Source organism: Pristis pectinata, chromosome 11 (genome assembly GCF_009764475.1).
Source record: "Pristis pectinata isolate sPriPec2 chromosome 11, sPriPec2.1.pri, whole genome shotgun sequence".
In the NCBI taxonomy this organism is placed as follows: Eukaryota; Metazoa; Chordata; class Chondrichthyes; order Rhinopristiformes; family Pristidae; genus Pristis; species Pristis pectinata.
In genome coordinates, this window is record NC_067415.1 from 15,723,021 (window position 1) to 15,738,345 (window position 15,325).

The 15,325-nt window shown below is 41.0% G+C and overlaps 1 protein-coding gene across 1 annotated transcript in view; it reads left to right on the top strand.

The window, feature by feature from the left end:
• Positions 1 to 4,906: 4,906 nt before the first annotated feature.
• The window catches only part of atp10a (ATPase phospholipid transporting 10A), a 147,981-nt gene continuing 137,562 nt past the window's right edge, over positions 4,907 to 15,325 (top strand). Inside the window, exon 1 of the mRNA XM_052026516.1 lies at positions 4,907 to 5,519. Within this exon, the coding sequence (XP_051882476.1) occupies positions 5,062 to 5,519 (458 nt within the window). The 5' untranslated portion in view covers positions 4,907 to 5,061. The remainder of the gene's footprint in view (positions 5,520 to 15,325) is intronic.

Sequence of the window (15,325 nt, forward strand, 5' to 3'; positions counted from 1 at the left end):
TATCTAACCCTTCCTTCCCACATAGCCCCCTACTTTTCTATCATTCTTTGGATATCTGTTGAATCTGTCTGCTCCTTCAATTGGATCATAAAAGAAGATATTATGTTATTTTGTAGCAGTGTTCTGGCCAATATTTATCCTACAATTAACAACACTGAAGCTGATTATGTTGTTTGTGGGATCTTGCTGAGTGCAACATGGCTTCTTTGTACCCCAAAATAGTGACTACTCTTCAAAAGGTGGGTATTTAATTTGCTGGAAAGTGTTGCAGGATGTACTTAGGTTGTGAACGTAGTTAATAACAGCATAATTTTATCCACCCTTAATGAACCTCAACGTTCACACTGCAGCCCTGAGGTGAACCAAACCACATTCACTAGAGCTCCTATTCTAATTATAGGTCATTGTTAGGTTCTGATTTGCATTATTCATTGATTTAAGAATGGGTATCATCAACCAAAGTAGAATAAAACCAATGTTAGCCTTGAGGCTATTGATCCAACAAAATATCCATGTTCAAGCAAGGCTTTACAGTTAGTTATGAACAGTGGAATGTTGACACTCTTCACTTTCCCAGCTATTTTTGTAAGTTAACATAAAATGAGAGACATTATTTTATTCTGAAACATCTGTTGCCCAGGAGGAACATAACTGACGTTATTCCTCAATGTCTGATGTATCACAGTACAATATGTATAAACTCAACAGTACTTATCAATTTCTACTCAAGGAGCATTCTTTGAATCTTTTCAGTGATGAGACATAATTCAATGGAGTGGGAAAGTAATGAGTATCAAATTCCCTTCCCTTATATGACAGAATGAATTGGTGTGGAGAATTGGAGGGTAATGTTGAGTTATTAACAACTAACCCATGGATTGCATGGTTGTTGAGCAAGTCCACAATTCATGTCTGTTATGAATTCAGTTTCTTTCTGCAATGTTACTGCGCTCACTATCACTGGACTGCTATGTCAGTACTATAATCATGTGGTTGCTTTATCTTCACTTTTCAGCCAAAGCAGTAAATTAAAAGACTGTGGTGAAAATATAAATTATTAATGTGGGTATAATGTCACATGTAAAATGGTTCTACTTCAAAGTTTTTTGCAGATGTTCAGTGGGTTGCTTGCAAAATACTATGGATTTAAAAAAAAGACATGCGTGACAGTGTGAAAAGAAATGTTGGTTTAAATAATGAGGGCAATTGTCATCTACTGGAGTTAAAAACCAATATTGTGGGGCAGAAGCTCAATATACAATCAGTTGTAATGGAAAGGAATTCCGGTAAATATTTGGAAACCAATTTCACATTGACAATTTAATATAAATTTTCCAGACTTGGGTAGTGCATCACTTGAAGACACCAAGGCATTCAAGTAAAATCTCAATTTTACTCTTTGCTCTCTACTCAGTTAGCAAATCTCAGCCAGAATAATACAAGAGAATCTATAACTGATTTCAATGCTCTAGACTTGTGCAAGGCAAACCCATAGTTGGAATTTGTATTACTAATTGTTGTTCAGTAACCTTTCTCAGATGTGGTTGTGTAAGATGGGCAGGATTTGACTTGTTGATATTACCCCTAAGAATTGAGTGCCCAACAGTTCTGTTGAGAGAAGAATTTTTTCTTTAAACATATTACTAGCTTTTCAAACAGCTCCAGAAACAGTTTTTAAAATATTTTCACTTCCTTTTTACATGTCTGAATTAATTTAGATACTAACTTTCAAAGAGTAGTGATTGTTAAAGTGTTTTCAAAATGCCTGCAATTTTTTAATGTACTATACTTCAGCTATGTAGTGGTTTTCTTTAAGCATAGGTGATTGGACACAGATAAATCCATCATCAGAAGATGCTTTATTGACTGCAATAACTCAACTAAACAGTGGAGTCTGCACTACAATGTTACAGAGCTTTAAAGATATTTTTACTCTATTTAAACATGTGATATTACACAATAGCTCAAATGTTTATATACCCAGATATAAGTTCAACCAATTACAAAATTCAGTCAAGACCCAAGAGACTTCAGATGCCTTAATCTTGAACAAAAAACAAACTGCTGGAGGAACTCAGCAGCTCAGGCTGCGACTGTGAAGGCAGAGAGATGGTCGGTGTTTCGGGTTGAGGCCCTACCTCAGGACTGTGAGTGTAGAAGAGAGACAGCCAGCGTATAGGGGTGAGAGGGAGGGGTGAAGCAGGGGCTGGCAGGTGATAGGTGGAACCGGGTGAGGAGGGGGATGATGGGCGGATGGAGTAGGTGGGGGAGGGAGAGGGATTAGAGTTGGGAGCTAGCGGCTGATGGGGAATATGTAGAGGCAGATAAGGAGAGAAAAAAATGGGGGAAGGTGGATCAAGTGGGGGTAGAAGAAAGATGAAGCAGAAGCAGAGGCTGGAAGATGACTCACCATCAGCATACAGCACCTTTTCCACAAAGTGTTGATCTCCTCACTCACTCCCACCTCCAACTCAGTCCGCCTCAACAAGTTACTTCTATATATTTGCCCCAGAGGAGGTCCTAACAACTATTTTAACTCTCACCAGAAAATCATCATCAACAAGTTGCAATTGAACAATACCTCACCCCATCTCATTAGGCTGCCAAAGGTTGAGAGCTTCAAGTTCCTAGGTGTAAACATCACCAATAGCTTGTCCTGATCCAACCATGTAGATGCCATGGTCAAGAAAGCTCACCAGTGCTTCTACTTTCTCAGGAGGCTAAAGAAATTCATCATGTCCCCATTGACCCTAACCAATTTTTATAGATGCACCATAGGAAACATCCTATCCCGATGCATCATGAAAATTGCTCTGCCCAAGACCGCAAGAAGCGGCAGAGAGTTGTGGACACAGCTCAGCACATCACAGAAAGCAGCCTCCCCTCCATAGACTCTGTCTGCACTTCTCATTGCCTTGCTAAAGCAGCCAACATAATTAAAGACCCCACCCACCCCAGTAATTCTCTCTTCTCCCCCCTTTCATTGGTCAGAAGATACAAAAGCTGAAAGCATTTACCACCAGGGTCAAGGACAGCTTCTATCCTGCTGTTATAAGACTATTGAACGGACCTCTTGTACGATAAGATAGACTGTTGACCTCACAATCTATGTCATCATGGTCTTGCACCTTATTGTCTGCCTGCACTTCACTTTCTCTGTAACTGTGACACTATATTCTGCATTCTGTTATTGCGTTTCCCTTGTACTATCTTGTGCAAGGGAATGATGTACTGATGTGATGAAATAATCTGTATAGATGGCATGCAAAACAAAGTTTTTCACCGTACCTCGGTACATGTGACAATAATAAACCAATTAATTTACACACCACTCTGATATGATGTGGAGTACACAATGTTGCCTTTGTCTTCTCACACGTCGCTGCATTTCTCTGTTCTACTACCGCAACAATATTGTACTCCTTCACGGGCATTCCCATTCTTTCCATACGTTTTCAGCTCACTGAGTGATGAGTCACTGCTTCTTCCCCTTCCATGGATCAATGACATTCTCTGTCTACTTCCCACTGAATTTCTACTTGGCTACTCCCCATCACAGCGACACTCTGAACTGAACACCAGAGTAATGTCTGCTGGCTTCTTTATGTGCTCCAAGCATAAATAATTAGAGAGAGGTAGAAATGTAAACAGAACTTCCTTTATTGATGGGAATATCTCCCAACTAAATAGCAGTGTCTGGTACAACAGTGCATTAGAGTTAAAGCACTTTTAACACTCAGTCCTTAAAAGGTCTTTTACACTGCAAAAAACTGGCATTTTTTGCTCCCCAACTACTTTTTAAAAAATATTTCTAAAACCACTAATTGTTGAGACAGTTTGAGTTTTGCTATAGACGAGACGGACCATATGGCTGAGTTATATTAAAAAAAAACCCTGATGGTATGGCTCCTCAAGATCAGAACTTAGTCGGAAAGCGAAACAGAAATCATTGATCTAAGATAATTTCCTGTCAAACGTGGAGTGTGCGCGGTTTACTTCTACCTTGTTTTACGCTACCATGACTACACAAACAAGGCTGCAAATGACGGGAAACAACCGTTTTTATGTTTCTTTTAATTCAATCTCTAGTTTTTGCCAGTTAACGAGGCCACTGAAGTTTGCTACTGCCGTACTAAGTTTAAATAAATGGATTTGATATTGCAGCAGGGAAAAATAAAGCAGAGGCATGGGTGGAAGGCGGTGAGGGATATGCTGCCGAGCTTCTGGCAAGACCCTAATTATTGGGTGGGTGGATGGATTGCGTAGCGGTGTAGTTGCGGTGAAAACTTTCATTGTGTGGGTCTCCCACAGTTGCAACCCCACGGGGGCGCGTCCAAAACTGTACCGCGTTTTCCCAAAACTTTTTAAGACCGGAAACGTCGAGTTTATCGTCAGGAGCAACGCCTCTAACCTAGAAGAGCTTTCTCTCCCCCCCCCCCCCCCCTCTCTTTTTCGCTCAGCGTGTGTGCATTGCCGATTCCAGTTTTCGTTTTATATACAATCCAAATGGAAGGGCAGAAAGTGGAAAGTTTCAGGTCGCAGGGAAGAAGAACTACCAAGAAGTCCATAAAGAGAAAATAATTTATTTCTGAGGGGAAAAAGATGAGAGTGTGGCTGAGGAAATGAGAGATAAGACAGCACTTGATGCAGTGGCAGAATGTGATGTGTTGGCTGCATTTTGGGACAGTGGCGAGTTTACAGATACTTGGATGACTTGCAGTCTTGGTGATATTTTCTGTCTTGCAATCTTGCTGATATGCTTTTGCCCGGCAGCACTGGTGATATTTGCATTTGGATGCCTTGCTTAGACGTTGGATCTTGCAATCTTGGAAATGATAGCATTTTGTGATCTTGGTGTTAGTTCCACATCCTACCGCCAGTAACATTTACGTACCTTGCAGTCTTGGTGCTATTAACACGCTTTCCGATTTTGCTTGGCAGTATTGGTGATTAATTATTTGCTTGTTTTGCAATATCTGATTTTTTTTTGCATGCATTGCTTTCTTGATGGCTGATTATTTGCATTTTTGGTAGTATTTTCAAGACTTGCAATTTTGGTGCATGAGTTTATTTGTACTGCTGGTGGTCAAGGCGGAGGGAGGGTGGTGTGGCGGTGCAGGGCTCAGGATGGCTCAAGAAAGCAGTTGGAGGGCATGTTGTAGGCTGCCCAGCAAGAGCAAGGTGTCCAAGAGAGAGAGCCGGAGTGTCCGCTCCAATCTGTTGCAGGACAAGCCGGTGCGTCCACACGCCGGCAACAGGCTCAAGACAACCAAGTACTCTCTGCTTTCCTTCCTGCCCAAGAACCTCTTCGAGCAGTTCCACCGCTTCGCCAACGTCTACTTCGTCTTTATCGCCCTGCTGAACTTTGTGCCCATCGTAGGGGCGTTCCAGCCTGAGCTAGCCCTGGCTCCTGTGGTCTTCATCCTCGCAGTGACTGCATTCAAAGACCTTTGGGAGGACTATAGGAGGTACAGGTCTGACCAGGAGATCAACCATATGGACTGCCTCATCTACTGCAGGTACTGGTCCCAGCAAGAGAGTGCAGGCTTCCAAGTCAGCAGTGCAACATTATACCCACATTAGGAATACAGAAATATATTAATACTGCTATAGAAAAAGTGTTCAAAAGTAATACTAGTTTAGACTTGAATGCATTCCAGATTTACATCAGCGTTAGAAATATGGGTCTTCCAAAATGAAGTGCCTTTAAATATACAGGTACACCTGCTTTAGAGGACAGGTACTCAAAAATGCTACTACTATTAAATGCCTGTATTTCTAAAGTAGGTGCAATTTTGGAACACCTGTATTTTTTAAAGTGGTATTATTTTCAAATACTTTTATTTCCAAACCAAGTGTAAAAATACCTGTATTTTTAAAACTATTATTCAAGGTACCTGTAATTCTAAACAAATATTTTGGAGTACCCTGTATTTCTAAAGCAGGTGTGCAAATGTCATACCTGTATTGCCAAAGGAATTTTATTTTGGAATGCATTATGTTCCTGAATCAGGTGTAATTTTGGAACACTGGTATTTCTAAATAATACTGGTTTGTAAGTACAGATATTATATAATTAAACTCACTTTATAAAGAATGGTATTCAAAAAGAAGATTGCCTTAAAATTACATATGTTTCAAAATTACACCTGTGTTAAAGGTACAAACATTCCAGATTAATGCTGCTTTAGATATTCCATAATTAAACCTACCTCAGAAATTCAGGTCTTTGAAAATAGTACTGCTTTAAAAATACAGGTGTTTCGAAATTGCACCTGATTTAGGAATACAAGTATTGCAAAATTGTGCCAAGTTGGTATTTCTAACTCATTCCAAAATAACACTGGCTTAGAAATACTTTAGTTGTGCTTTAGAAGTACAGGTATTCTCAAATGCTATTTTAGACGTGCAGATATTGCATAATTAAACCAACTTTAGGAATATAGGTATTACAAAATGATACTGATTTCCTTGTATTTCTAAATCAGTATTGTTTTGAAATATCTGTATTTCTAAAACATTACTGAATTTGGAATGCCTGCTTTTCTAAGGCAGTGTTACTTCCAAAGTTACACCTACTTTGAAAGTACAGGCATTGCAAAGTTAGTCATGGTTTAGAAGTACAGGTATTCCAGAGTTACAACTGCATAAGAAATGCAGGAATTTGAGAAGAAATACTGCTTTAGAAGTGCAGTTATCCTAACATAATATATCCTAAATATGCACGTATTCAAAAAAAATCATGCTTTTAATATATAGCCATTTTGAAACTAATACAGTTTTAAGTATTCCATAACTGTTGCTAATTTAGAATTCTGACGTCAGTACTATTAGAAAGAAATAGTTATTCTGAAAAGCTTTATTTCGATGGGCTTGGCATAATGCTGAAACCCTTTATTTTCATTTCAAATCCCTGCTTGTCAAAGGAAGTTGTGAAAATATGCACATAATAATTTTCTGGAAAAATAAATGCAAGTATTTAAAAAGTAATATTTTAAAATGCATATACTTTTCAAAAAGATGCATATAAAATATGCATTTTTCTGGTGTTTTAATGATCATTTTTATTTATGCTTGTACATATTCAAGAAAACTTTTGAAAAGATCTTCATATGTTTATTTGTACAAGGATGTTGGGATATCTTTACCAAGCCATGTTACTGGAGTTAGAAGTACATAATTTTTTCATTGCTGCTTTCAAATTGAGTTCAAGATCTGCATGTAACAGATGATTTTGCTACTCAGCTATTTCAGTTTATTTATAATCTTTGCTAATTGCAAGTACCAGGTGCTAGAAATTCATCATAAGTGCTATTTGAAATGACCACTCATTATATACAGGAACTGATATTACAATGGAATTAAAAATCAGGCTCTGTGTATAAATGACAAACAATCCCATAACTCTATATTTTGTACCTCTGCTAGCGACAACATTCTATCCCCTCAATGTTTGTCTGCTGCTCCACTTCACAATGGAACTCTGTCTACCTCAGACATTCTTAACAGACTGATTTGTGTAGGTGTGCTTCAGACATAGCTTTATACATGAAGCACTGACATAAAGTTAAGGATCATCTTGTTTTAATAAATGGATCAAAATGTATTGTAGATTTTGTGTGGAAGGGTATTTGGATATCTGTTGTCATCTTTTTCTAAGTGCCAATTTTTCATAGATTTGTATAGTTATACAGCACAGAAGCAGGCCCTTCAGCCCCACTTGTCAATACTGACCAAGATGCTACTTGTGCTAATCCTAGTTGCCTGTGTTTGGCCCATATCCCTTTAAACCTTTCCTATTGATTTACCTATCCAAATGTCTTCTTAACATTGTAATTATACCTGCTTCTACCACTATCTCTGGCAATATACCCACCACCCTCTGTGTGGGAAAAACTTGCCCCTCAAATCTCCTTTAAATCTTTCCCCTTTCACCTTAAACTTATGCTCTCTAGTTTTAAATTCCTCCACCCTGGGAAAAAAGACTGTGACTATCTGCCCTATCTATGCCCCTCATAATTTTATAAACCTCTGTAAGGTCACCCCTCAGCTTCCTTTGCTCCAGGTAGAGCAGTAACAGTCCCAGCCTATCCAATTGCTGCTTATAACTCGAGCCTCCAATCCAAGCAACGTTTCTGTACCCTGTCTAGCTTAATCACACACTTCCTATGAAGTGGCAACGAGAACTGCACGTAGTACTCCAAGTGTGGCCTAACCAATGATTTGTACAACTGTAACATGATGTTCCAACATCCAAGTTAAATTCTATCAGCCATTTGGTGCTCACTTCCCAGATGCCTTATGAAAGCAGGTTGAGGGAACTCGGCCTTTTCTCCTTGGAGAGACAGAGGATGAGGGGGGACCTGATTGAGGTGTATAAGATGATGAGAGGTACTGATAGGGTAGATAGTCAAAGGTTTTTCCCCAGGCCTGAATTGGTGGCCGCAAGAGGACATGGGTTTAAGGTGCTGGGGAGTAGATATAGAGGAGATGTCAGGGGTAAGTTTTTTATTCAGAGAGTGGTGAGTGCGTGGAATGGGCTGCTGGAAATGGTGGTGGAGGCTGATACGATAGGGTCTTTCAAGAGACTGTTAGATAGGTGTATGGAGCTGAGTAAAATAGAGGGCTATGGGTAAGCCTAGTAATTTCTAAGGTAGGGACATGTTCGGCACAGCTTTGTGGGCTGAAGGGCCTGAATTGTGCTGTAATTGTTCTATGTTCTATATGATCTAGATCTTGTTGTAATCTTAGACAACCTTTTACACTGTCCTCTGCTCACCAGTTTTGGTATCATCTACAAACACACTAATCATGACACCTACATTCCCTTCCAAATCATTTACATATATGACAGACAATAAAGGACTCTGCACTGATCCCTGCACGTCACTGATTACAGGTCTCCAATCTGAAAAACAACCCTTCACTACCAGCTTCAGCCTCCTACCAACAAGCCAATTTTTGTATCCAATTTGCTCGCTCATCTTGGATCCCATGTATTGTAATCTGCTGGACCAGACTACCATGCTGGACCTTGTCAAAGGCTTTGCTAAAATCCACATAGACAACATCTACCACCTCTGCCCTCATCAGTTCTCTTGGACATCTCCTCAAAAAAACTCAATCAAATTCGTGAGTCGTGATCTTCCATGAACAAAGCCATGCTGATTATCCCTCATCACTCCTTATCTTTCCAAATACAAATAAATCCTGTCCCTCAGGATCCCTTCCACTAAATTTCCCACCACTGATGTAAGGCTCACCGGCCTGTAGTTCCATGACTTGTCCTTGCAACCCTTCTTAAGTAAAGGCACAACTTTAGCCATTCTCCAGTCTGCTGATACCCAACCTGTGACTAAGGAATATGTGAAATCTCTGCCAAGGCCCCTTGCTTCCTACAACATCCAGGGATACACCTGGTCAAGCCCCAGGGATTTTTCCATCTTTGTGTTCTTCAAGACCACCAGCATCCCCTCCTTCGTAATGTCAATGTGCTTCAGGACAGTACTGTTCTTTTCCCTGAACTCACTAGCTTCTGTGTCATTCTCCACAGTGAATACAAATGAGAAGTATTCTTTTAAGACCTCGCCCATCTCCCGTGGCTCCACACATAGATGACCACACTGATCCTTAAGGGGACCTACTCTCTCCCTAGTTACCCTTTTGCTCTTCATATACTTGCAGAATCTCTTAGAATTCTCCTTTGCCTTATCTGCCAAGGACATCTCCTGGCTCCTGTTTTTCCCCACCCCTCCCCTTAATTTTCTTCTTAAGTGTACACCTCCATCCCTTATACTCAAAGGACTTCTTGATCTCAGCTGCCTATTCCTGACATATGCCTCCTTTTTCCTGACCAGAACCTCCTGCTTCACATTCAAAACCCTCCCACTTGCCGATTACTTGCTAGCAGCCTCTCGCAATCAACTTTTGTATGTCCTATGCCATCAAATTAGCCTTTAGGCCAAAATTAGCCCAATATAGGACTTCAACTTATGGATCAGTCCTATTTTTTTTCCATACAGTAACTATCTTGAAAGCCAGAATTGTGGTCACTGGTCTCAGAGTGCTTCCCCCATTGATACAACAGTCACAACATCCCCACCATCGGGGAGGAGGTACAGGAGCCTGAAGACCCACACTCAACGTTTCAGGAACAGCTTCTTCCCCTCCGCCATCAGATTTCTGAACGGTCCATAAACAGTACCTCGTTATTCCTCTTTGCACTATTTATTTTTGTAGAGTAATTTTTATGTCTTGCTGCCGCAAAACATGTCAGTGATAATAAACTGATTCTGATTCTTGTAGGCCAATCTACATATTGCTTCAGAAAACTTTCCTGGACACACTTAACAAATTCTGTCCCATCTAATCCCTTAGCACTATAGCAGTTCCAGTCAATATTAGAGAAGTCAAAATCACCTACTATTCCAACCCTATTATTTGTGCACCTATCTCTGACCGTGCTCTACCCTTGAGTACTTTGTAACTTGTATAAATGCAGAAATCGTTGTGCACCTGTGGGTACTTTGTATTACAGGTGATTCCCACATTATGGGTGTTTGGGTAACACAAATTAGACTTTACTGAATTCACAAGTCACTGCCATAAACTTTGAGATACGGAATAACATTTGCTGTCATGGAATTTATATGAAGAAACGTAAATAAATACACACAACATTTTTTTTAAACTGGTGTTTCTTGACGCATGCTCAGATGATGCAGCTTGACATTATGGAAAGTCACAATACTGACTGTGTTCTAGGAATGTAACCTCTCCCCATAATGAGGGGGCCGACTGTAACGTTCTGTTGGAATATTTACCATGTGTTGTTGATGTCACTTCACGCATTATTGTGGGGGTGCACCTGCTTTTATTGCATTAGGTTCGGTTTTCCATTGAATTCCATACGGGTCTGCTGGCAGGTTTGCCCATTTCTGGGCAGTTCCTGACCGGGGCTGTAGCGCAGCCTTGTATTTGGGAGGGGTGCCTATCTTGCACCAGAGGACTGCTTGTGAATCCAAGGACAGTGCCTACTTCTGCAATAAAAACAATAAATGTTGGAAATACTCAGCAGGTCAGTCAGCATCTGTGGGAAGAGAAACAGAGTTAACCTTTCAGGCTGGGACCTCTCCTCAGAACTGGGAAAGAGAGAAAACAAGTCAGTTTTCAGTTATAGTGAAGGTAAGGGAGGGATGGATGGAACAAAGAGGAAATCTCTGCTAGGTGACACAAGATGGGTTAATGTGGCATTCAGAGGCAGATTATGCTGCCTTATGTTGAGAGTTGCCAATAGCAGGGCTGTGGGACATGCCCAGTGGACCAATTTCTCCCAGCTCTTGGTTTGGGGGAGCCACTCATTGACCCCAAGCCAGGTTAACCTGGCACCAATGAAATGAATAGGGGTTAACAGGCGCAGAGACAAAGGTAAGTAGGACTTTTAATCTGATTTAATCGTCTCAAATCTATTCAAATATCTTAATTGTTTTTTGATGTCTTTGTATCTTTATAATATTTTTACCTTTAATCTTCTGGAATTTTTTTTTCTGGTGGTGGGAGGGGTTTAGGGAGGTGATGGACAGTGCGCACTGGCTCTCCATGCTTTTATAGAGTCATATAGCACAGAAACAGGCCCTTTGGCCCAACTGGTTCATGCTGAGAACTTGCCTGGGAGCAGCCTGATGTGGCCTTGTGCTCCCTTCTGAGCAGGGAGCCAGGCTCCTACTGGAAAGGCTGGGCTTGGAATCACAATTGGGGGAAAAAGAAAAGACTGTGTCCCAGAGGCAGTGATTGTAAAGCAATGGAAGATCTGACCTGGTGCTCAGGTAACTTTGACATGTCCCCTCCCCCCCCCCCCCCCCCCCCCCCCCGTTGATCTTTCCAGAAACTTCCAGTCACAGTGATCTGCTGTGGCACAGCTTAATATTGGTTTATTATTGTTCCATGTACTGAGATACAGTGAAAAGCGTTTTGTTTTGTGTGCCATCCAGACAGAGCAAATGCATCGACATGGTCAAAAGAAAACTATGCAGAATATAGTGTTGCAGTTAGAGAAAGTGCAGTGCATGTAGACAACTAAAGTGCAAGGGCCATGACGAGGTAGGTTGGGAGATCAAGAGATCATCCTTTAGTATATGACAGGTCCATTGAAGAGTCTGATAACAGCGGGATAGAAGCTGCCCTTGAGTCTGGTGGTTTGTGCTCTCGGGCTTTTGTATCTTCTGCCCAACGGAAGAGGGGAGAAGAGAGAATGTCCGGGATGGGAGGGCTCCTTGATTATGTTGGCCAGCGGGAAGTGTAGACGGAATCAATGGAGGAGAGGCTGTTCTGTGTGATGGATTGAGCCGGGTTCACAACCCTCTGAAACCTCTTGCAGTTGCCATACCAAGTTGTGATGCATCCGGATTGGATGCTTTCTATGGTACATCTATAAAAATTGGTACGAGTTGTTTCATCTAAAAGTTCTATTCCCATGCATGTGAGTTGCACTATGAATCAAATAAATAGGCAAATAAGTAGTACAGTGGCACGTGTGTTAGTGGGACTGTTCCAGATTTTAATCGATCCCTGCTTGGCAAGGACTTTCAAATCATTTGCATAAGTGTTTGAGTCCGTTAACTTGTTGAAGGGTCAGATGATTTGCTGGCTTGTTTCTGTGGAGGGTGAAGCTTGAGCAGTTTCTTTTCCATTTTTCCTTCTGCAGATGGCACACTGCGCTCTTCGTCCACTCATTCCTTAGTAACCTTTGATTCAAGAAGGCAACAGCTCCCATCCCTGGGCATTGCTCAAAGCTGCTCCTACCAGACAGTTTATATGAGTTTTTGAAAGACATAATAAAAAGCTTTTTAAGTACTCATTATAACAAATGAGAGCAGGTGTAGGCCAGATGGGGTTTGGGGTCTGCTCTGCCATTCACGGCCAATCTGAACTTGGCCTTGGCACTAGTTTCCTGGACTCTTCCCCTAACTCCATCGTGGACCAAAACTCTGTCTCTGTCTGTCTCGGCCTTGAATGTATTCTATTTCAGCCTTAACTATCATGCAAACCAGCCTCCCCTTCAGTGACTCTGTCTACATTTCCTGCTGAATTGGGAAAGAAGCCAACATAATCAAGGACCATCTTAGTCATTCTCTCCCTTCTCCTGTCAGGCAGAAGACACAAAAGCTTGAGAGCACCAGTCTGAAGGACAGCTTCTATCCCACTATTATCAGACACTTAAACAGACCTCTCATATGCTAAAAGATGAACTCTTGATCTCCCAATCTACCTCCTCGTGGTCCTTGTACTTTAGTTGTCTACCTGCACTGCACTTCCTCTGTAACTGTAATGCTATATTCTGCATTTTGTTTTTCTTTTTACTACCTCGATGTACTTATGCATAGAATGATCTGTCTGGATGGCACTCAACCAAAACCTTTCACTGCATCTTGGTATATGTGACAAAAATAAATCAATACCAATATCAGGGGTAGAGAATTTCAAAGCGTTATGGTCCCTTGAGAGAAGAAATTCCTTTTAATCTAAGTGGGCGATCCCTTATTCTGAAACTACATCCCTAGCTGTAGATTCCCACATGTGGCAAAAACATCTTGTTAACATTTCCTTTGTGATGAGAATTTTGAAATAACCTCGGGCTTAAAAATAGGAAATTAAATGACTGTTATCTTTGATTTGGAGTCCTGAAGAATATACTCCTTTCCTAGAAATGAGTGACTCATAAGTATAGAATGAAAGTCAGCCTGTTACATTATGTGAGAGAGCAGGCAAGTAGTATAGGAAGGATTATGTAAATGAAAATACTTAACCACCATTTAAAATTTGGTTTAAGTAAGAATTAAATTCAGCACCACTTCTTTTGTTAGAGACAGTGGTGTACAGCTATATGTTCCTGTTTAGGGAAATGTTGGTATTATATATGCAACAATTTCAAGAGCATTTTGAGACGGTGGCATCAAATTGAGCCAGATCATTGCTCTCGAATAGCAAAGTCCTGCTTGATACTTGCCCACGAAGAAACAAAGTCTGATCATCAGCTCTCGGTTTCAAACTTTCTGGATGGAGACATACGGAGAAATGAAATGTGGTCAAGAGGTTAAGGTGATCGAGTTTCAATTGAGGGCATATAGTTGCAAGATAAGGGCCCATTCATTTAAAATGATGGTGTGTAGGAATTTCTTTACATAGAGGGTGGTGAATCTATGGGATTCTTTACCCCGGAGGATTGTGGAGACTAACTCGTTAGAAGCATTTAAGGTGGAGATAGAAAGATTTTGTGAAAGCTTGGGGAATTGAGATTTTATGAAGAACTGGTGCAGAGAAGTACAGACAGCGCAGAATAGCTGTGATCAGTTTGAGGAGCCAGTGGCCTACTCCTGCTTTTATCTTCTTGTAAGATGCATTCACTGTAACACTCTGCTTCCAAGAAACTGCTCCTTTATGGTACTCTTACAAATGGCACACCCTTATTTGTTTATCAGGATATGGAGTCCTGGCAGGAACCATAGAACACTACAGCACAGAAAACAGGCCATTCGGCCCTTCTAGTCTATGCCGAAACTTTATTCTGCTAGTCCCGTTGACCTGCACGCAGTCCATAACCCTCCAGACCTCTCTTGTCCATGTATCTATCCAATTTATTCTTAAAACTTAAGAGTGAGCCAGCATTTACCACGTCAGATTGCAGCCCATTCCACACTCCCACCACTCTCTGAGTGAAGAAGTTCCCCCTAATGTTCCCCCTAAACCTTTCCCCTTTCACCCTAAAGCCATGTCCTCTTGTACTTATCTCTCCTAATCTAGGTGGAAAGAGCCTACTTGCATTTACTCTGTCAAGTGTTGGCTTGACCACCTATTTACTGCAACTGTGAAGCAGAAACTTTGTGCTTCTGTGTGGACGCCTCTTCAGTTGAGCACAATAAGGGATTGTCACAGCCCTGCTCTGAAGTTTGCTTATTCCTGCAGGAATAGGATTGAACCTGGATTTTTCTTGTGTACCTATTGGTCCTCCTTCATCACTCTCCTGGCTTTTGAAACTTCTGACACTGAAGGTCTTGATTCAGTGCAATGGCTTTCTCTTAGTTATGTTTCAGAATGAGACTTATGGAATACTGATATTAGAGGATTCAAGGCTGATTGACCAAGAAGGTACTTAAGCTATCAAGAGGCGCTCTTCTGGGTGTAAATTGTAATAATCTAAGAGAAGCAATGAGATTAGTATTGAACAGTTCATGTATTACGGGCAAAACGCTGGAGGAACTCAGCAGGTCAGGTAGCATCTATGGAGGGAAATAAGCAGTTGATGTTTCGGGTCAAGACCCTTCATCAG